The sequence below is a fragment of the Amphiprion ocellaris genome, chromosome 8 (assembly GCF_022539595.1).
Source record: "Amphiprion ocellaris isolate individual 3 ecotype Okinawa chromosome 8, ASM2253959v1, whole genome shotgun sequence".
Taxonomy (NCBI): domain Eukaryota; kingdom Metazoa; phylum Chordata; class Actinopteri; family Pomacentridae; genus Amphiprion; species Amphiprion ocellaris.
Genome location: NC_072773.1, coordinates 21,618,113 through 21,641,269, shown reverse-complemented (window position 1 = coordinate 21,641,269; position 23,157 = coordinate 21,618,113). Strand labels below are relative to the sequence as shown.

Sequence of the window (23,157 nt, the reverse complement as noted above, 5' to 3'; positions counted from 1 at the left end):
AGTTAATACATTAACTGTGTTAAGATAAGATTTAGATTTTTAAAAAAAGTTGTTTATGTTTTTGCAGAATCCAGTATTGCTCACTGGTTGGTCATTACATTTTATTAGTTTGATTTCACTGTTTAAAATGATGCCACCTCTTTTCAGACAGAACCTGTGATAATAAAACAATACAAAATTTTTAGTTCTGTGTTAATAAAGCACTTAAAGCTTTAAGTATGGCTAAATGCTTTTTTCAAAATTAAATATATCACTCCTTAGGTGGTAGTGGCCCCAAGTTCAGTAAAGTTGGAAAGATATTAACAGATTTGGGCTTCCAGCATCAATAACTCATTAGATATAGGTTGTCAAAACATAAACGGTGCCTCTTTCCCATTGTTGCAAGGCAGACAATGTGCTATAAGCCCAGTTTTATCAAAAGTAGCTGTCTTTCAAGCTACAGGAATAACATTGGTGTCTATGTCTATTTTGGGTAAATTCCTGTCAAAAGCAGCTAAAATAAAGTGACCACGATCCAGTGTTGAAAGTACATAAAAACTTCCAAGGGGATGAATACTTTTTATAGGCACTGTAGCTGCAAATGAACATATATTAGAGTAATTCCAAGGCACAAAGTTTAGGAACAACTGGTTCTAACAACACTTCTTTTAATTGTGAAACATTTCCTTGCAGCACGACCTCCAGAATCTATTTAAATCATACAGGAGAGACTTTTACATTAACATTTAGGTGTTGCTATGAAGCCATATTAATTAGATATCAGTTAATATATGACATATATGGAATTTATCATTTAGATACATATTCTGTCTGTTTGTTTTGAGGTGCAACTTCTGAAATGAGGTAGTTTTTGGTGGAATAATCGTGCATTAATGGTCAGTTGGTGCATTTCTCTCCATCCATGCCCACCCCCTCTCCAGCAGGCCGCCCCTGCCTCCTGCTTCCGCTCGCATTGAAGAGTGGTCGAGAGGACGGATAACATAGAGCGAAAATGGGAGTAGAGATTGAGACAATAACTCCGGGCGACGGTGGGAATACTGTGCCTCGTTTAACAGCTCAAAGCTCTGTTTTATTAACCGGGTGTGGTGGTTTATTTTTACAGCGCGTTTTCTCTATTTTCTCCTCTTTTCAGGACGGACATTCCCGAAGAAGGGGCAGCGCGTCGTGGTGCACTATGTCGGTGAGTGCGGAGCTTCAGAATGGAGCTCAGTGATTTGAACGCAACATGATTTCCTGTTTTTAAGCCCCCTACATGTTTCACGTTAGTAGTCGGACTCGTGTAAGGTTCGTGTGAAATGTAGGACCAAGTAGAAGCCATTAGTTTGAGCTAACAGGAGCTGGTTGCCCGCTGCTGCTCCTGCTGGCTAGCATTGCAGCTAGCGCTCATTCGCTGTTAAACTAATTGGTGGTTGTGAATGTTCGGCTAACATCAACAATGTGATGGTGAAAGCGGTCACTGGCTGGCTGAATTTAATAATATACGTAGTAATTGCAACGGAGCTGGCTTCTTTGTATTGGAATTACCGGGGAACGGTTGAGCTAACGGTTCCGTTGCTGCTGTCAGCTCCCTAACCGACCCCATGATGCTAGCCGGCTAATGCTAACTCCTGGCTCCCAGGCTGCCTGGCGCAGAAAAGTGGGACTCCTCATCGATAAGCCGAGCCGATTGTCCAGTGATACGTCGCAACATCGCTAATTAACTTCCGCTCAAGTCTATTTGTTTAATCATCAGGCACACTGGCAGATGGGAAAGTGTTTGACTCTTCGAGGTCCCGGGGGAGGCCGTTCAAATTCAAGATTGGACACCAGGAGGTTATTCGTGGTTGGGAAGAAGGAGTAGCCCAGGTGAGGAAAACCTCTCCACTGGGGATGTCCACTCTGATCACCTTATTATAGTGCTTTATATAATGGCCCGTATTGTGAGTGCACCTTCGGCAATCCTGTAAAAAAAATCCTACTTTCATGAAGGCTGTGATGTTACACTTCTGTAGTTTGTGGTTCCATCTCACTGATTGAAATATTAAGAGGTGCGTTTGTTATCCTATTTTCATATATGTGAAAAGCCAAAGTATTAGCAACACTAGTCACCCAGATTAATGGATTCGCTGTCAAACTTTAAATTATACACCAATTTTTTTCAGAAAAGTATAAATCCTTTGATTCCAGCTTCTTGAATGTGAATATTTTCTGTTACTTTTACTCCTATATCACAGAGAGCTAAATGTCTTTGAGCTGTAAGCAAAACAAGACATTTGATAAAGTTATTTGGGCTTTGGAAAGCACTGATCAACATATTTTACCCTTTTCTGGCCCCTTATAGACCAAACGACTAACTAATCAATCGAGAAAATAATCGACAGAATTACATTTCAGCAGCATCTTAAACTGTAGCCCTTAAAATGATCGACAAAAACTGAACCTTACACCACCTTTATGAAAGTAGGTTTTATTGCAGTGCTGCTGTATTTGACTGCATTAATTTAAGCCAGGTATTTGTAATCATCTGAGCTCTGTTTTTATCCAGTCTTTAATTAGAATGGGTTACTGCTGGTTGTTGTTTAATTCAGTAGCAACAGCAACGTAAGTAATGTCTCCATTTCCTCCACAGATGAGTGTAGGTCAGCGGGCAAAGCTTGTTTGCTCACCAGACTATGCGTACGGCAGCAAAGGTCACCCAGGGATCATCCCACCAAATGCCACTCTCACCTTCGACGTGGAGCTGCTTGGCCTGGAAGCCTGAAACTTGTGCACTCAACTTTGTTTAATTCCACTCAGATTATCAGGGTGAGACATTTTATATCACATGACGTGGGCTGTTTTACATTCAAATTTCCAACCTGTTTTGTCACTTGCTACGTATGTGTAGCGACCATACATTTAGCCTTTGTAATTTACCCGCTGATGTTTAGAGATTAAATGGTGTGGGTTTAACAAGCTTGGTCTCAGTATCCTGTAATCCCCTCTTGCTCTTCTCCTTAATCACAGCACTAAGACCTTGTTTTTCACTGCAGGTTGACTCCTATCTCGGGAACATGGAGGAAAAATGTGTAACAGATGATTCCTGCTCTTGATTCCTGCATAGGACCTATGTCTATAGCTTCACTAGTTCACTCTCCTTCTCATTTAGATACAAATTGTGTTACATCACTTGCTTTAAAACTTTATCCTTCATCCTATACTTTAGATTCCTTACAGTAATAAGTCATAGGCTATCTCATCCCATGTATTTTGTCATATTCTGCTATGTATTTTTATGGTGATTTTTTTTTTATTTGACTTAAAATTGACTTTATTGACTCTATTTGACTTACAAAATGTGTCTGCCATCAGGACCACGTTTTAGATAAGTGGCACTGAATCAGTCTCATTCCTGTGGCTCTGTGGCCTTTACAATGAAATTGTATTGATTGCGGGTAATGAATTGTCTTGCATTAAAGTAAGAATAAATTGCTGTTTGACACAATGATATTTCTCTGAATAACCTTTGTGATACTTGCTGTTGGAATAAATTTAGATGAAGGTATGGAACTCATTGAAACCAGGGATTCACAACTCAAGCACATTTCCATGAATAGCCTACAGCTCTGCAGTTGTAAGATTTTCTTTGTCTATACCGCAGTGTCAGCTCTTAATTTATGACCTATATGACTTTATTGCTGTAAAGTTTACAACTGGATGATACTTATCTTCTTGGCCAAAAGACAGTCTGGTGCAGAAAATGTTTGGTCTATGATAAAAATGTTTGTAGGTCTGTTAGTCTGTGGCTTATTCTAAATACAGTAAGAGTGATTGTAACAACATTTTTACTTCCCTTGGGCGATTGTATCACTGCTTAGCCTTAGCATTTCCTATCATCACTGAGTTATGATCAATATTTAATGGTATCACAGCACACTACCAATAAAAGTAAATCAAAAAGAAAACAAGCATCTTTTATTTTTTAGAAGAGATTTGAAGTGTTCTGTTGTTTCTTGCAGAAACCGGTTCATCAAGCAGTTACAATTTTAGCAGCATAGATAAACTACACTTTATTTTACAATAGAATCGTTTCTTCCACCTGAACCACTGATTAAAACTTACAGTAAAACTTCATTGGAAAGATCCCTGAATACTAAAACATTGCTGTGTTTGCATAGTAAGGCTGAACCCATTACTGTACGTCATAGTTTGTCATTACACTTGAGACATTGCAGTTAAGCACACCACTGGAAACATGAGCATCCACATGTTAAGAATAATGAAGAAACTGCATTATTTTTATTAACTCCACACAATGCAATAAAAACACCCTCGTCTCACAATAACTTCACAAGCAGCTGTGCAGTCATCTTTTGCTTCATGTAAAATCAAAAAATATATCCCTTATCTCTTCACAAATTCAGGAAACAAAGCTTCTCATCCAACTTGTTTATTTATTCTACAGTATGTTAAATATTAAAAGCTTTGCCTTATCTTCTATAATCTTTGTAGAAAAGTGTAGATACTAGACCAGACTGTGCATTTCAGGACTGAAGCAGTGACAGTCGGTTACATACGCACCCATCCTAGGTCCAAAACGCTACCAATGCCATCCTGTTCCACAGCACAGATTTGTTTTTCCATTCTGGCATTTTTAAAAATTTCAAATTATCTCCATTTACGTGAATGAAACTCTGTCATAACTCAAGTTCTGCTCTTTATTTTCATGTCATTGATACATTGTTGTGTTGATGTGAAATGGTCCCAATATGATGAAAGGAATCTGAGTCCGTTCAGTTTTCCATAGTTTGCTTAATGGCAAGAAGAAAAAAAAAAAAGATCTGTCTGTTATGCACCTGAGTACAAGATTCGATGCGCATGCTCTTCTGTTCAGAAAGTCCCTCCAGCTTCAAAACACATTCAGTATATTCATGGATGTATATGACTGAAATACAAAAATGAATGCCATTCATGTGTTGGAGGCCACATCCACTGTGCTCTGTATTATTAATTGTTTCTGAACAAGCCTGGTCAGTGCTGACCGTGATCAGTTTTTCTGACTGTTGATGCCAAAAACAATTCATGACCACGACTCTCCCGTTCTCTATGAGCAATTTTTAAGATGCAGCAATGAAAAATAAAAGGATTCAACATCATACAATCTTTTTGTTATAAACACTGTAGATCTTGGGATGGCTCATCAAAATCCACGTAGGGGCTTTTTAATGCAAGCAAGAGAACCCAAACAAACTGCGGGTTACATGCAAATTGCAATAAAGAGAAAACCACTTAAACTGCAGGCTGTAGCAGTAAGTATATCTGAGTAATGAAAGTATTTAATGTTCAACTAATCCTTTGTTCTCTAAGGCAAATCATGATTACAGAGTCACAGGGGCATTATGTAAAATCTAAAAATCTCACAAGAGGAGATATCCAACACCCTGCTGTGACAAAAATGTAATAAAGCAAAATCAGCGTTGTGCCTACAGAGGTTTGGAGTTGTATTCCTAATGTCAAAGCAGGCTCAAGGTGTCAGATTGGTGTTGTTCCGTTCATGCTGGTAGGCCTACGCCCCCTGCCTGCACCCTGGCGTCGAAGTGAGTGGAGGGCAACAGCACAGCAGCCTCTCAGCAAGGATCCAATATGGTACACGGGCATAACTTCCTGTGGCGTCCCTCGACACAGCCACGCCATGGTCGGGACCACCGGCACTGCCAGGGCCAGAAGATCTACAAGGAAGTAGCGACTCCAGTGGCACCGCTGAGGGGGATACCCGTCTTCGTTTGCTCCCTCAGTCTCATCCTTATTGTCCTCTTCCACCTCCAGTGCTGTAGCGTCCTGCCTCACTGGAAGTGGAGCTATAGGCTGGGGCTGGCAGGTTCGGGGCTGTGTTGACGCCGTTGTTCCCTCCGTGGGTTTGTCAGGTGGCAGCGGCTCAGTACTGTAAAGATGTTCAGCAGGGGACAGAGGGGGTAAAGATGATGGAAATATTTGTGGTTCTGAGTGGGTTGGGTCTTCTGTAGCTAAAGAAATGACGCTCAGCTCTTCAGCAGGGCTTTCCTCACACAGCCAGGTCATGGTGGGGCTGCAGGCCTGGGAGCGGACCTCTGGTTTCTTCTCTGCTGCAGGAACAGGGATGGGGCTGGGTTCAGTGGCAGGAACAGCGGCAGCAGTCGCTGCTGTTGCCGGGGCCTCCTCCTGAGGTAAGTGCAGGAACAAGTGATGATGGGGGAGGTAGGTGTGTCCACTGCACCTGCAGCTGCTACTGAGAGTGTGGCAGGAGTGTGACATTGGCAACACAGCCCCCCCACTGCACAACCTTTCATAGGTGGAAGAGCGTGGAACAGTTGGGGGGGCCCGGATGTGGCCCTGGGCTGGCAGCTGTTCTGACAGGAGGGCTGCCTCCAGGAGCAGGTGGGTTTGTCCTGCTGGGCGAGATGCTCTGCTCGACTCAGGAGCATTTGAGCTGCGTTCCAGCTGCAGAGCCTCGCTGCTCAGTCGGCTGTAGTTGGTGCCGCGACTCAAAGTACTGGCTGGAGAACATCCACAGGAGCGAGACCTCCCCCCTGGCCGAGCTCCCTGCAACCCTGAGTATGGTTTGCTGTCGTGGACGTCCTGTTCACGGACACCCAGGTTGGACCTCACTGACTCAACCACCTCCTGGAGGTGCTGAATCTCCTTGCGGGCCTCTTTTAGGGCTAACTGGGCTTCCACACGGTGGCATTCCTCCTCTATCCAGTCTTCTTGCATCCGGTACAGTTGAGTTCTCAACTCATCTATTTCACAGTCCCTGAAAATGCATAAAAGATACTAAACAGCTGGCTTGACTTTTTCAATGACTGGTAGTTTAACAACCAAAACAGATAAAATGTTAAACCATTTTGGAAGTTTCCCACTTTATTTGCTTCTTAACATTGAATCAGTCAATTTAATTTGGCATTTGTGGCAAGAATTGACAAGACAGATTCTTTCATATCAAAGTTAAAACAGAAAGACATAAAACAAGTGTTTAGAAGATGCACATTTGGCTGCAGTTACAGCATTAAGCCTATTTGGATAGTTCTCAGTTAGCTTTGCACATCTGGACACTGCAATTTTACCCTTTTCTTCTTTGCAAAACTGTTCAAATTCAGTGAGGTTTCGCAGGGTTGTGAGTGAAATGCCCTTTTCATGTCCACCCACAAATTTTCAATTGGATTGAGGTTGGGACTCTGACTCAGCCGCTCCAGAACATTCAGTTTGTTGTCTTTACACCATTTCTGGCTTTGGCTGTATGCTTCCAGCAATTGACTTGCTGGAAAACAAGTCTTATCCCGCAGCCACAGTTTTGTTGCAGACTGCATCCAATTGACTTGCAAGATTTATCTATACTACTGCATTCATTTTACCCTCCACCCTTACAGGCTTACCAGGGTCTGCTTTTCAATAACCCTTTCACACAGTTGGTATGCTCTTTTATCTACATGTTGTATTTATGGACAGGACTACTGATTCACCAGTGACTGGACCTTCCAGTTACCAGTGTCTTTATACTACAATCACTACAGACACATTCTTTGCAGTCAGATTATCCTAATTCCATTCATTTTGTGACTTCTAGCACCAATTGACTGCATTTGTATTGAATTTGGGGATTCACTTTAAAATGGGTAAATACACATGTCCATAAATTGGCATTATTTTGTATAAATCTGTTTTCACTCTGACATGAAAGATTATTTTTTGTATATTCTTGTTTTTAAAAAAAGCCAAATCATATTGGCTCTGATTCAAAGTTAAAAAGCAATAAAAGGATAAAACTTCCAGGTGGGGTGAATACTTTTTAGACAATGTAGCAAAAATCTATTTAGTGGCTACGGCTAGAATTGGTACATAAACAAGCAAAGGAGTGCAAGAAGGCTCACCTGTGTTGCAGTCTTTCCACATTTTCCCTCAGCCGGGCTCGCAGATGTCGTATACACACCTCCTTCTGCTGCAGGGGTGTAAGGTACTGCTCCGGGGTCGGAGGCCTGATCCCATGGTTGTCACTGCAGGTTGTGTGCTTTGCCTGACGCCTCAATTAACACCCATGAATGACACAGTCATTCACATAGCCTTGCAATAAATCCTTAGTGAAGCTCATAAAAGTCAGCTATTCTTGACATTGTGCCAGTGATTTGTTGATTCAACTCCACAGCCACTTTGAAGGTTGCTGGTGGTGTTAGCATTAAAATAACACTGCATTATACTGGAAAGTGTTCTAGTAATATCTCGATTTATATGAATAGAGTGAAGAAGAGAAGCTGAGGGCCATGGAAGACCACAACAGTCCATCACAAGGATAGCAGTCGGTTACATTCATAGCATAGAGTCTCCAGTGCATCAAATTAAACAGAAAACAGCCTAAATTGTTATTTCGGACAGAGATATACTTTTAGGACATGATTTTAATAACATTTTGGTACTTTATTTTCATATTGTGCACAGAAGTGTAAGTTCTATCTCTTACCTGGGTGTGCTGGGATATGTCCTGGCTGTTGGGCTGCCCTCCGGTGCCCGGACCCGGCCAGGGTAGGTGTGAGTACTGGATGAGTCACTGTGGCAATATCGCCCACTGCCGCCACTAGTTCCCACTGAGCGCCTTGCAGAGAGATGAAATTGCATTCATTTACATTCAGATAAGAAGTCACAAAATCAGATATGTGACATTTCTGCACCTTATTTGAAAAGAGATATTTGAAACGGACAAGGTTTGAAGGAAGGCGTACAAAATCTGGACATATTATGAAGAAAATGACACAATCACAGATAGGAACTCCAGTACCTGCGCTGACCTGAGGAGGGCTTTCGACTCGGAGTGAGAGACATTGATGTGCAACAGAACGTCAGACCTCTCCACTGCTGTCTCTAGAGAGGGACACTAGGAGCCCTCACAGCTGCACTGTAATAAGACACAAACACATCAGAGGAAAAACAAAAAGAAAACGAGTATATAATAATCTAAATCATAAATGACTGAAGCAAAATGAAGGCTGCAAGGAAAGAAATAAAAGAAATGTCCGAAATCCCCCTTGTGTGGTCATTATGTGCTTCTTCACTGGATTCCAGTGACAAAAGTCTAACTCTAATAAGAAAAAATAGTCTAGGCCAGCAGCAAATAAAGCCTCCATTCTCTGTGGACACAAAGGCGCCACACTGAGTTCACAGCCAGTGCAGCTGCTTCTCACTGAGCTCTGTCCTCCCCGTCTGTACAGCAATTTGTCATTACTGTTCATTAACAGAGCAGACATGATTCATGTATATGTCCTTCCAATGGTAGGTCCAATTATATGATCCTGAATGACATCAATAATTCTACATGTTTCACTTCTAAAAACTTTAAAGATACTTGAGTCATGAGTCCAAGTACCCACAGAAGCACCTCTGAATTTATTATCTGTGTTAGTTTTCCAAACATAAAGGGGCATTTTTATCCCATTATTTCCAAACTTAATGAACCTGTGTTCTTTTAACTATTAAAATCTTGCTGCTCTAGTGTACCGTTCAGAAACTATAAAAGTAACAGCAAATATTTGTGACATATGATATTTTTAGCCAATCTAAATACATTGAAACTGTGCAATTTTAAGGTCACACTGTAAAAGAAAAAAGTACTATTTGTAAATGCAGATTTTTTTAAATGTAGATATTAGTTACAATTTTGGCCTTTTTTACAGTCAACGTGTAAATTAATACATTTTTTTTCTGTGATTTTACCCATTATTATTTCAAAGACTAATAACTGTAAAGTGCTGGTTTAAATACAGAAAAAAAATTGTAAATTTACGTTCAAATGTTGTAAAAGACTGAACTTCTATTTGTGAAAAGACATACCCCCACATACCTACAGAGGATAAAGTGGTGTATAGAAAATGGATGGATGGATGGATAAAATTACGTGTAGCTTTATAAAAGAGGGGAAATCTATAACATACCAGTTAGCTCCTCAAATAAAAATGGTAAAAGCTGTTAAAAATGTTAAAATTTTGCCATGTCAGCTGTTGATTAACTCATTTAACAGCTCAAAACCATTCTGACCATGACATCAGATTTTTAGCTCTTTCTCTCTGTCAGGAACGAAGACAGTTTGCATGATGCCTTTATGTTTTTGCTCAGCGTAATATAAATGCTATAAAGAGCGTGTATATCATCCAGCTGTGTGTATGTGTGTGTTTCTGTTTCAAGCACTTGACCCCAATGACCTCAATGATACCTGAAAGTGAAAGTAAAGATTTTAAACAGTCATGAGACAGTCCCGTTCAGCTCAGTGATGTCTCGGGACAAAATGTTCTCAATTATCTCCAGAAGTCCCTGCAGCTCTGTGGAGGAGAACAAACCTGCTGATCCGGGCTGGAAGCTCTTTCATAAATCTTAGCAGACGCAGCAGTAACCTCTAACTCCGCTGATAATGAGGAGCGCACTGAACGTCTCATTCCGTCCTAAATTTAAATTCTAGGACGACGAGGCGGGGAATCTCACCTCCCTCTCCTCTGTCTGCGCAACAAGTGGCAACGCTGGTGAGAAATACGCAATCATCTTACGTAAGTGTGAGTATCAGTGTTTACTGTGGAGGCGAGCAGCCTTCAGTAGGAGGATGAAACTGAGCTGAACTCAGAGCTGCAGATGTCAGAGGATGAAGCCAGGATGTTTCAGGATGAATATCAGATGGTGCGGGGATCACGATGACGATGATGATGCGCTTCGTCCTTCAATTGTCTTTATAAAATCACATGATTTTCCACATCTGTCGCCTGCCTACATTAAAGCCATGTTAGATAAGCAGGCGGCCACAAGAAAAAGTCCCATCACCTCCATCTGACTACACTGTGAACAGGACCCCGGCAGCCCGGCAGGTACTTTCCCTGCAAGAAAACGCTTCTGCTGACAAAACAAATGTGGTTCCAGCTGTGTCCTACATACAACCACCAGCTCCCTGCATCTCAAAACAAACGTTTCTGCCAGCTGCAAACACACTGAAAAGAGCACATACGACCTGCGTACGCAGCAGTACCGTGTCGGCAGGTGGAAGCTGTGCATCGCAGGAGAAGCCTCGGTCCCTGCCTGGCTGGATGGTCCCCGGTGGCAGCAGGAAGAACAGACGCTGCTGGTGCTGATGAGAGTCCATCCTGCAGCCATGAAGCCCGGAGATGAAATGAGGCAACTGCGACTGCTGCATCGGTGCTTCTTAAAGTGACAGTAGAGAATCAGGACGCCTCAGCTGCTGGGTTTTACCCGCACATTTGCGCTTATTGTCGGGTTTTCATGGGACAGACATCACTGTGGTTCAGAGATCCACTTATTCCGACACACAGACAAGAAGATGAGGTTGCAGCTGGACTGGTACACCATCTACAAGACTTCAGATGATGGATGAGCAGAGAATCACTCTTCTGACCACAGCAAAGTTTGTTCTTGAAGAGTACAAATACAATGAACTCCATGTATGTATTTGTTTTAATATAACCTATGATGACATATCCCAGAACAACAGATTTACAGTTACACACAAAAGCCTCAAACTCTAAATTCTCAACTCTATTTACACAACGAACTCAAGTCACAGACAGAAAAGATAATTAGCAATATCTTGTAAGGTTCTGTGAGAAGCACTTCACTGTCCCTCTAATGTTTGCTGCTTGGCCTGCATGGAATGGATGTCATTGAAAATTCTGTCAAGATGAAAGTTAAATAAATAAATAAATAAATACAGCTCCATGAGTGTTTTCACTCCGTATAATTTAACATCAGACACTTCAGTTGGTGCCAGCAGTGCAGCTCAGCGCTGTACAGACATGTCACTGATGACTCAGTTTTCTGGACTTGAGTTAAAGGGAATAAAAATTTAAAATATTCAACAAATTGTCTACTGTATGAATTGCCAGTAACATAAAACAAACCTTTCTATTAAAAAAAAGTCATATTTGCAATTGGCATAAATGCCAAAACAGAGCGAAGTTACATAGATGTTTTTAAAACTAAGTGTTGAAGAATAAAGAACAGATGGCCATTCGTTAACTTCAATGTCAGTATTACCTGTACTTTAAAGCAAAGAATTTGCAACATTTGCTTATAATGAATAGATGACTTTGTTTCCTCTGTAACATAAAACACAATGATCCTGTGTTTTTTAAATACAACAGAATCTGGAGTAAAATCTTAACTAGGAAGGAAGGTGCAGTCCTAAAAGACCTCAAGAACGGCTGTACGATGACATGCTGCAGATATAAATGAACAATAAATAAAATAGATACATTCAAAGCATCATGTAGAACTACATATTCAGAACTTTGAAATATTTACAGTCAGAGACGTTACAAAAATAGTCTGATGACAAAGTTAAGAATAAAGGTTCCTTCATTGAAACCGTCAATGAATTCTCACAAATGGAAAGTGTAATGAACAGGCAAAAAACAAGTACAAGTTTAGACACACACGGGTTTTTCTTTTCTAGCTGTTCCTGCTATTCAGCCCAGAAACCTCCCTGAGTTAAATTATTTTTACTTTGGCATAGAAACACAGACGTGGTACTTCAGTAGCACCACGACGGCGACTGTTCCATGAGTCCAAGCTCAACGTATAAAACAGATTTGTGCTTTACTAAATGTAGAACTTGGGTCCAGGTGTGGCCAAGATGTCCTCATAGGGAGCGCTCTGGTGCAGGCGGAGGGTCTGCTGTTTTGACAGGAACAGGAAGCAGAGGAATGTGGTAGCAGCCTGAGAGCGAGAGCCTCCTTCACAGAGTTCCTGCAGACTGAACGTGGGGTCACTGCTGCTCTGGCTCTGCTGCACACAAACACCACAATTTAATTTTTCAACATCGTCCCTAATCCTGTCCTGTCCTCCTCTTTAATTCCCTGTCCACTGTGACTATAGATTACTATTTGATGTTCAGTGTTAAACAGAGCAAGGACGTCAGATAATATGGAGACAAGTGCTGAACGCGCAGGCTTCACAGAAACACTGTTGTGAATGCAAGATGGGGTAGTTGGAGCTACTGTGGTCCTGAACATTTATTTTTAGAGCCTTACTTTCAGAGCGTTCAGAAGGTTCTGTGCTCGCCTGGTTATCCTCCTCTCTTCAAAGTCCTGGCTGTCCAGCATAGACTGCAGGTTGGAGAAGCACCATATTTCAGTCAGTGATGCTGGGCACATCGCCAATGCAGCATAGGATATGAACACCTGCCATCTGTCAAGCGATGATAGATTGGGGCTCCCCTACTGTGCCACTGTTATTTTCACAGATAATCATCCATTATTAGTTCACTTTCACTCCAAAGATGAGGTCAGTAAGAAGTGGAGGCTGACAGAGAACATTTTCCGGCTCTGTTACTATTTGTAACTGTGTGTGTTCACCTGTACCTGAGTGTGGAGGGAAGTTGACTGAGTGTCTTGCTCCAAGTAAGATGGATGGACAAACATGGAGTCTTCTGACGGCAGTTCTGGACGAGTGAACTCTGACCTGCTTGCATCCTGACAGACACATAGAATAAACTAAGAATTAAAAACGCATTAACAATGAAAGCTTCATTTTTTAAAATGTCCAAGGTAATGCTTACATGTGGGAGCTGTGAGTCATTCTCAGGTTGGTTGTCGTTCATGGGATCAAAGACTGTCAGCTCAGTGTGGTGTGTTATTTCGCGATCAGTTGTTGAATGTACGACACTGACGTTCTCTGTGGTGAGAGCACTCAGATCCCTCTGGCCTAAGATAGAACAGTGCAAGAGGCAGAAGAATGCACAATACAACAAATAACCAATACAAACAAGAAAAGCACTCAGAGAGCGCAATACTCTGCCAAGGCTGCTCAGTCGTCCAATTTCCGATGGATAAATCCGGATACGATCGCAGCGGTGGATTTGTAGCAGGATCGCAATCATGCAATCGTCAGCAGGCAGCTGCCATAGCTTTCACTTGTTGTCATAGTTACAGCGATGCTGTGCCACTATCTCGCAATGACACGAAAATAAGCCGCATCACTGCCAAAATCTAATGAGGTGGTCCTTGTGTCATTTCTGACCTTTCCTGAAAATTTCATCCAAATCCGTTAGTCTGTTTTTGAGTAATGTTGCTAACAGACAGACAGATTCACACATTAACATAAGGACAAACGTCGTCACATAACGCCGCCGCGTTCCTCGGCAGACTAATAATGAGATTATACTTAATAGAAATTCTAATTTGCTCACTTCATGAATAAGTTCTTACCTTCTTGTCCTTCCTGGCGCATTTCCTCAACCCCCTCACTCACACTGCAAGATTTCACCTGGAAGACACTCTTGGCAAACAGCTGCAAAGAAAAATGTGGGTCCATAATTGTAACGGTAATTTGGATTTCATACTCAATACTGATAGCTTTTAGTTCTCATTCGACAGTACCGTGTGAGAAAAACTTCAGAATTTCAGGTTTATACCTCCTTCATCTGTGGAGCTATTACAGTGGAACACGGCTGTGCAAAGAGTTTGTCAGCACCTCCGCTCTCCTTCCACTGCATGAGCTGCACAGTCGGTGGGGCCAAGTCCAAGGTAGTAAGCAGATCTGAATAGTCAGAAAGCTGTTCCTTCATAAGTTTGTTGCTCAGCTCTTTAGTCTGGTCAACCACCAACTTGCGTTTTCTCTTCCCCCTCGTGTCCTCCAAGTTTGCTGAAGAGAAACAGCAGTTCATACGAGAGCTACTTTTTCTGAACACAGAGAACAGACAATTAGGAGATGAAGGGCATAACTTGAGTTTTGCTTACGAGTGATGGGCACAGGTTCAAGGGCAAAAGCCGCCTGCTCATTTGGAAGCAGGGTGGTCTCACTTAGTGAAGAGGTCTCAACATGCATGGGATCTCTTGTATCAGCAACTGGAAAATATATGCAGTCTATTTTGAGTGTAAAAATATCTCTGAATGGAAATCTACTCTCTCAATGAACACCAAATGAAAACATTATCCACTGGTGCTGCTGAGTCATCGAACAAAAACATGCCAATAAGCAACTGTTCAAATGGAGGTAAAAACAGGATGTATGTGACTAAAATATTGTCAGGATGAATTATCACCTTGTGGATCATTTTGTACAGAGTTCTCTAGATCATCATTCTGTGGCTCATCCAGGATGAAGTCTGTGGGCTGAGAACCATTACTGGAGTTTGCTAAGAAGTCTACAGGGTGAATAAAAACAAAGAAGCATTAGTGAAGCAGAAAAAATACAACTTAAACAATATACGGAACGACTGATGGCAGTTTTTGAATGTAACATAATGTAACGGAATGATGAATGAGCCTGTGAATAAGTGGAAGGAATAAGTGAGTGAATCCTGTTTTATGATGATCATGCAGGCCAAGCTATGTCTCAGAAGCTATTTATTATATGTGTCCCAATTCAGAGGCTGGATCTGTAAAAGGACACGGTTCCTGAGCCCAGGTCACTATGAGGACTTGTGCGCTTAGATTTCTGCTTCCTTCCCATATGAGGCAGTCTTCCCTCACAGGGACCAAACCTAATGGTGCATTCGAGCAATCTCAGCCAACTTATGAAGTCAAATATTTCAGTCTATGACCAGGACAGAGCACTTAGAGTGCAGACAGGGTAAAAACACCACTGGGAAACTGGGGCACATCCAGGATAGCTTCATCTGAGTTTATAGTATGAGCTGTGACATTTCACTGAAACGCCTAACAGATGATTGGAAAATAGCAGCAGGCAAATGGTAACTAAAGCATCCATTTAACTTCTGCTTCAGTGTGTTGCCTTGAGACTCACAAGCAATCCAGATTTCTGCTAACAACAAACTACACCTGACTTCTATTATATCCATCCTACAGTGACACTTTCATCTGGATCGCTAAAATGACAAATCACCAATGATTAATGAGCGACTGAATGCAAATATCTGGTAAACCTGAAGGGCTCTTATTGTATTTCTTAAAGTTAAAAATGTATAGGTATCACCTGAACATTTATGCCTGCTAATTCTAATTAAGAATTATAATTTGGGTACAACAAATGCTAATTTTGGATTATCCAGCTTCTGAAATGAAAGAGAAATCAGGTGTGTTGGCTCAGTTAAAGTCATTGAGTTAAAATTTTCAGATTTTTCAGAGTAAGTACAAGTATGCACACTTGACATTGGTAGATTTTGGCCAGCAACCTATAAAAAAATCTCTTTGGTAGGAGTGCAATCAGTGTCCGTATATCTTTGCAAAATCCTGATCAATGTACAAAGACTACCAAGCAGGTCACATCCATTATCCTCATCCCCAAATTTGTCTGCCTGGAAGTTCATCTCCAGCAGTGCATTTGGGTTGCTTTGGGACTCATTTCCTACCCAGCAGAAGACAGAAAAGGAGAGGAAAAATCATATTGTTAGTAATTATATATATCAGCTCTTTGTTGAAAACATTGCTTTAAAACATGGAGCTGATTATATCCTGCATACTTTTACTATAAATAAATTGTATTAAAAGATCCTAACAAACACAGCTCTATGGCACAGATGAACATGCTATATCAGGCTCTGAGTACACAGAAAATGCTCAAACAGAATTAAATATTTGGAGTACAAATGTTTAACTCAGAGATCAATTAATGCTAATCAACAATAATGCACAAAAGGCTCTACACTAACAAAGCAAGTGGTCAAAACTAGCATTAAATGAAGAAGTGCTACAACATGAAAACAGTCTGGTTCTTACCAGTGCCTGCCAGGCTGAGAAAGCCATTTCCAAAGTCCTCTTTCAGAGTGATTTCCTCTGATCGGCTCTGGTTCAGGAAAAAGTGGTCCACAACATCTGTGTCACTGGTGTCCCAGCATTAAGACAACACAATGTGGACACAAACACAAGACATATTTTGTAGGTTTAAATGATAAAAGATGACTATAATGGAACAAAATGGTTAGCACTGCTTCAGGAATTCAAAATACACAATTATATCCTATAACATCAGTATGTTTACAATATTTGTAATTGCAACAGTTCATCAGTCCTATGTTCCCAATTATGAGCATTTGAGTTGTGCAGAATTGTTGATTTTCACCTACTCATCTACCTTTAAATTGCTATGTATGGGTGATATGCCTCAAATGGAAAACCACAGTATAAATGACAGGTTGGGATTTGCTGGAGTGGAGAACAAAACAGCACCTGGAGTGTGGCAGCTGGGAATCAAAAGCAGTGAAGTCTTCAATCAAGGTAATGGCTTTTGTTGTGGCCTCGAGCCCATCCACCGGCAAATCTGTCTGTCCTGGTGCAAATAATACATGCATGTAGTGGATTTAGAAGGAGAAAAGGTAGAAAAAGCGTATAACATCGCAGTAAATGAAGTCTCCAGATCTAGCATATGTTGATCTCAGACATGTTAACTTCTTAACCTCCGTGGCGAGTGTGTGTAGAAGACTGTTTTAACTGCAGTAATGTATGCCTGCACTCTGTCTATGTCCTGTGGGAGTGTTTAGTTTATTGTGATGATGCACTCAAGAGAAACCATGAATGCAACATTCTTGAACCTTGCTTCCCAAAATAAGTTGGTCAAATAATTATACCTATATCACCCCCTGATGTTTGTCAAAATTAAGGAAAGGGTTAACCAATATTTACATTCAGTTTTCAGTCTACTAGGTAAAACTAGCTTAAATGAATTCAGTCTAATGCATGTTGCATAATAAATGCTCCCTCCATGGGTGGTTTTATTGTTAATTATTTGCTAAAACTGTTTTACTGAGCTGTTGATTCAACTGTGCTTATTGTTTGTGCTGCATCACAAACTGTAGTCTCTAAAACAATCAATAAATAAACAATCAACAATAGCACCACTGAATATTATAACCTTCATGAAGACAGGACTGATTGCAGGACTGTTATAATGCATTTGTTTTATCTTGAAGTGTAAACCAGCAACTGAGTGCATGATAATTTGAATGCATGACAGAAACTCACTTTTGGCACAATTATTCTGTCTATGTCATCAGATGATGAAAAAAACAATTTTTCTGCTGTGCTAACAGCAATAGTTTATTCAAGAATAGGTGTCATAAAATGAACAAAACATTTGCACGGAATTAAACTTCCTGTTATGAACTTCATATTTTAAAATGCCATCCATTTTTCTTCAGTTAATGGATGCAGTTGTCATAATTATGTAGTCTTTAACTTGGCAGAGCCATAATGAATATTTCAGTCACTCTAATATAACTACTGCCCTGTCAGAATCTGTCATGTCTTTATGTGTCACTGCTATATCAATAATTGTTGACAAAATAAACTGGATGTGTTACCTGGCCTGAATGCCACTTTAATTTTAACCAGGGCATCATTGCAGTCTGCAAGGAGATACTTGGCTTTTCTGGAGTAGATTCTGACCACACCGAGGAGCAGATGCCCAGATGTCCGCAAACCAATTTTCATCTGCAAGGACCATTTGACACAGTCACATGTCAAACACAACTTAGATAATATATCTGTGTAGCTTTTCAGTCATCAAGGTCATGTTAATCCTACGAGCCTTCTTAAAAATCAAATGGACTTTTCCTTTATGTTGTTGAAGACGTTTGATTTGCTTTAGTAATGCGCTGTACCTTTGGGGAAATTATGTCTCTGATGGCTGTTTCCAAGTTGCATTCAAACACATGTGCCTTAGTGAGCTTCTTTTCCCAGTGAGCTGCGAGCCAAATTTTGGCTAGCGGTCCCCTCTTGGAGGTGAAGAGTTGCGTGTAGAACATCATGTCTGACAGTTAGCTCTGACCTGTGACCAACATTGCAAAGTTTGTTGAAACATATTCCAAGTGTCTGCTAAACACAGGAAAGCCATTTCACTGACATTACAGAGCAGACGGAGGTATTGGAATGTGACAGCTAATTGAGCTGCTGGGGTCGCCGTCAGCTAACGTTAGCAAGCTAGTTGTGTTAGCTAAAAGGTAAACAGACCTAATTACATTACGTCGGCGGAACCGTTTTTCAGACGTAAAAATAATGGCTTGGTAACTTTTATAACTATTCACAATTTCGGTAAAAACATAAATATTGTTATTTGAATTAATGCTACACAGTACACTGCAAGTGCGACATTAGCAGAACAGCTTACCTGAACTTTGAACAAGGCGCGTTTTGACATCAAAGAGCACCACGAGGGGTTACCAAGCAACGACCCCCTGCACAACAGTAACCAAGGTGATTAACTGACAGACTTTATTAATTTTTTACAGTTTATTAACATTAAACATATATATAAAACAGCGGTAAAATGAATGAATTAAAAAAATGACATTTTGTTTAGGTATACTGATAAATCACTTCCTCAACAGAATTCAAATTGGCCCTACGGGTTTGCCAGATTGGACTAGTTTCAGCGGTCTTTGCCTTTAATTAGGCGGATAAAAATTAGTTTGGGTTGCTGTTCCGTTTATCTTTATTTCAGTGTGGTGGCCGACGCAGAGAAATGCTAGCCGCAGCTTGTACTCCTTCCTGTAGTAGCATACACTGGGTTCACAGAGAACTCATCAGGCGACTGGAGAGGCGTTTGAAATACGCAGATCGGAACCAAGATGGCCGCCTTCACGCCGACCTGGATAGAAAACAAAGCACCAACTTCTGGGGTTAATTCTTTTTCCGAGGACAAAGTATGTTTGTATTTATGTGGCCAGAAGTAGCTTTAAGGAATGTGGGAATATTATTCACAAACAAGGTCGGTCTTTGGGGCTTTTCAAACTTTCATGGTTGGCTATGTGACAGGAATGCGCACTAATACAAGCAGGACAAAAAATTCGGGGTCTTGTTCTTTGTGTTTTTAAGCAGATTGTTATTTCATTTTAGATGCATACCACCAACGGTACCACGGTATTTAGAATATTAGAATATCAGTTTTGGAAAAATTGGGACGAAAATACTGTGTGACGTAAAAAGGGGCAAGCGCAACATCAGGAATTAAGGCAAGTTGTAAGCTGTGCTGCTTAACTGCGCCATCAGCAGGTGCTCAGTGGATGTGACACAATTTATGTAGGCAGTTAAGGTATTTATAAAAAGCTATTAGTGCCTTGTCAAAATTAAGTATACGAATCTGAATAAGCAGACATTATACTTCTAGTTTTAATGTGACCTAGACTTCCCAAAGTCTACCTCAAATACATGTACACATGGGGCTCCTCCTAGCCCCTGAATCTGCCCGGAATTAGCTCACGTTTTAGCTTTTTCAGCATCAGTGTGCTTCTTTTGTGGTTGTCAGTACAATCATGGCTACATAGCAAACAGAAAGTACTAGTAACGAATTCGGCGTAATTAATTTCCCTAATGTAAACAAATAAAGCGTTAAAACCTCATTGAATCAATGGCAACATTAAGAAAAACCTCTTGGCGAAGGCGAAGCAATTTCTGTTAAAGTGAAAACGTCGGACTTTTAATAAAACAAAATCCAGCAAAATCCAACACACTCCGAAGGAAAAAATATATATAGGGAGGAAGCAAATTTTCTAACCCTGAATTGGCTGAAAAACTCGGTTAAATCTGGCAGTACCTCTACTGCACAATTTGAGGCAGACAGTATTTTGAAGTGCTTAAGTACTGTAATTCAGTACAATTTTGAGATACTTGTGCTTGAGTATTTTTTACTGTATATTCTGCTGCTTTATATTTCTACTCTACTACATTTCAGAGGTAAATATTACACTTTTCACTCCACTGCATTTATTTTATAGGTTCAGGATCCTTCACATGATGAATTCAGACATGCTAACTTCTTAACCTCCTTGGTGAATGTGTTAAAGCCTTTTTGACTCCAATAATATCTGCTGCATTCTCTCTCTGTTCTGTGGGACTGTTTAGTTTATTGTGATCAAGTATCAAGACAAACAGTAAATGCACAACAAAACATTATTGCACTAAGCGCCTTTATTCCCAAACTAAGCTGGATATGTTACCCTCTGATGGTTGTCATTATTGTTTAACAGTAGTTACGTTCAGTCTCCAGTTTATTAGGCACATCTAGGGTTTAGCCTCGTATATTGAAGGATAGATGTTCATTTCCCTTCATTTTCTGAATGTGATTGTCATTCAGTCTCTGTTTTTGCCCAGCCATAATTAATATCGCGGTCAATCCAGTGTAACTGCAGTCCTGTCAGACTCTATGGTGTCTTTATGTGTCACCACTGTATTTAAATAACTGTTCACAAAATAAGCAGGGTGTGTTACCTGACCTGAATACCATTTAAAATTTATCAGGGCACCATTGCAGTCTGAAAGGTGTTACTTTGCTTTTATGGAGTAGATTCTGACCACACCAAGGAGGTTTGTCAGTCAAATATAGCAGATCCTGTCTGATTCAGTTTGAGGCTGACAACAGTGTCAAATACTCAATTTTGGTATTTGTACTGGAGAATTTCTATTTTCTGCTACTTTACACCTTTACTACACTACATATCAGCAGCAAATGTTGTACTTTGTACTTTACCACATTTATTTTACCAAGTTTCATATTAATAATGCAAAATGTAACAAATAAATTACGTTGTGTTATTTTTGGAAAGACCTACAGGGACACATTAATATAAGATTATGACAAAAACTTTGTTGTTGGACATTGACAAACTACCCAGTAGTTTAAAAAGTCATTAATATCAGCTTCACCTTTTCTGCAGGAGTAATGAACATATTTATATCAGTAATCATAATCCAGTACTATACATTGTCCTTAAATAAATAAATAAATATTCTGTTTTCTAAGTTAAAGCTAAACCATATTCATAATCGTGTAATAGTTTAAAAGAAGAAAGATCTGTTTATTTATCCTCAGATTTTTAGTGACTTAATTTCAGTGTTAGAAGCCTCAACATACATGATGTTTAACGTAGTCTTCAGTGGTTTGATGCACTCGTAGTTTCATTTCTACCAGCTTTACTTCAGCTGGGCAGTTTACCTCAGATTCAAGCATTTTTTTTCCTCTCAGGGAATCTTTACTAATTTATACGCTGTGGGGATAAGAGGAGAAACTGTAGAGATGGAGATGTAGAGGTGAGATATTTACAAACCTATGTGAATAGTATGAGAGAACAGTTGCTCTATTTTTATTTCTAACAGCTGCTGATTTGCAAAAGAAGGAAGATTTTTTAAAATATTTTTTGCAAGATACAGTTTGCCACTAGAAAGTATGACACATTTGTTTTCACCCAACCTAAAGCAATAAATAATAAATGCATCTTAATTGGTGAGCACTCATGTTTGTAGTTTTTATCTCCAGAAAATGATTTAATTTTAATGCCATTTTTGCCATAATGAGCAGTGGAGTCCAGAGGGAAAAGGCTGAGGGAGCAGCAGAAGACAGTCATGCTGGGTGGATGGGGAAATCCTGTTAAAGGAAGGGTAAGTGGCTTATGAGATGGCAGGTATGAGGCTAAATCTTTATCATGTGATAGTCAAACTGCAGCTGATGGTACAAATTCTGTGGGATTCTGTTTTATCTTTTCACAATTTTTAAGTTTTGCCAGAGATGTCACAGCACCTTTCTATATTTTATTTTACCATTGACAGCTATGTGAAATGTGTGTTCGTTAGTGTGTAGTGTTTACAGTTCTGTTGGTATATGTAGTATGTTGTTTGTCACACAGAGCAGTTTATTTAAATAGACTTAACTGGATTCTAGTAAAGTTTTCCTGTATGAAATTGCATGAAAACCACGCCGACGATGATGGCATACCCTGTGATGTCCCCTGTTTTTAGAAGCAATTAATGTGCTTTATCACTATATTTAGTACAGTATCACAGCACCAGACAAACAAGTAAATATTGTTGATTTGTAATGTTCTGCGAGTACAGAGCTTTAATAAGGCAGGTTAGTTAAAACATACTTTATATGTAGATGGACTACTGGCATGTAGGGACTTTGAAGGTGTTATTTGTTTGGTGTTATTAGACCTCAGCTCAGGACAGTATGGAAGTAGAGAGACTATACTTGACTGACATCTCCTCTGTTAGCTTCATTAGGGTGAGTAAAATTATAGTTTAATCAGTGTTGTTGGTGCTTTGACTCTCCAACTTTAACATAAATTGAGGTTTAATCAGCCAGAATAACTGAAAACCTGTGTGTGCATGTCCAATGCCTTTTACAAAATTATTAAAATGGCTTTTAGGGCCAGCGTGGAAGATTTTGTATCTTTTAATCAGTCAATCTAAATATCCTTAGTGAAGGCTGATAGTTGTTCCATGTTTTTCTACT

The 23,157-nt window shown here is 40.2% G+C and overlaps 3 protein-coding genes across 3 annotated transcripts; 1 reads left to right on the top strand and 2 right to left on the bottom strand.

Annotated features, from left to right (window-relative positions):
- The first annotated feature begins 917 nt into the window (after positions 1-917).
- fkbp1aa (FKBP prolyl isomerase 1Aa) lies at positions 918-3,463 on the top strand. The gene is made up of 5 exons (XM_023290519.3): positions 918-1,028; positions 1,133-1,180; positions 1,733-1,845; positions 2,609-2,784; positions 3,012-3,463. The coding sequence occupies exons 1-4, from the start codon at positions 992-994 to the stop codon at positions 2,738-2,740; spliced, it is 330 nt and encodes a 109-aa protein (XP_023146287.1). The 5' UTR covers positions 918-991; the 3' UTR covers positions 2,741-2,784; positions 3,012-3,463.
- A 448-nt stretch (positions 3,464-3,911) lies between these two features.
- On the bottom strand, positions 3,912-11,161 carry LOC111582056 (syntaphilin). Its single transcript, XM_023290529.3, has 5 exons — positions 10,988-11,161; positions 8,762-8,878; positions 8,447-8,578; positions 7,863-8,012; positions 3,912-6,748 (listed from the first exon to the last, which is right to left on the bottom strand). Exons 2-5 carry the CDS (start codon positions 8,803-8,805, stop codon positions 5,491-5,493), a joined length of 1,584 nt encoding a protein of 527 aa, XP_023146297.2. The 5' UTR covers positions 8,806-8,878; positions 10,988-11,161; the 3' UTR covers positions 3,912-5,490.
- Positions 11,162-11,416: 255 nt separating this feature from the next.
- rad21l1 (RAD21 cohesin complex component like 1) lies at positions 11,417-18,740 on the bottom strand. The gene is made up of 13 exons (XM_023290528.3): positions 18,533-18,740; positions 18,233-18,362; positions 17,103-17,202; positions 16,653-16,756; positions 16,189-16,281; positions 15,017-15,118; positions 14,712-14,819; positions 14,387-14,616; positions 14,181-14,262; positions 13,532-13,677; positions 13,335-13,445; positions 13,005-13,079; positions 11,417-12,759 (listed from the first exon to the last, which is right to left on the bottom strand). Exons 1-13 carry the CDS (start codon positions 18,677-18,679, stop codon positions 12,574-12,576), a joined length of 1,614 nt encoding a protein of 537 aa, XP_023146296.2. The 5' UTR covers positions 18,680-18,740; the 3' UTR covers positions 11,417-12,573.
- Between the last annotated feature and the right edge of the window lie 4,417 nt (positions 18,741-23,157).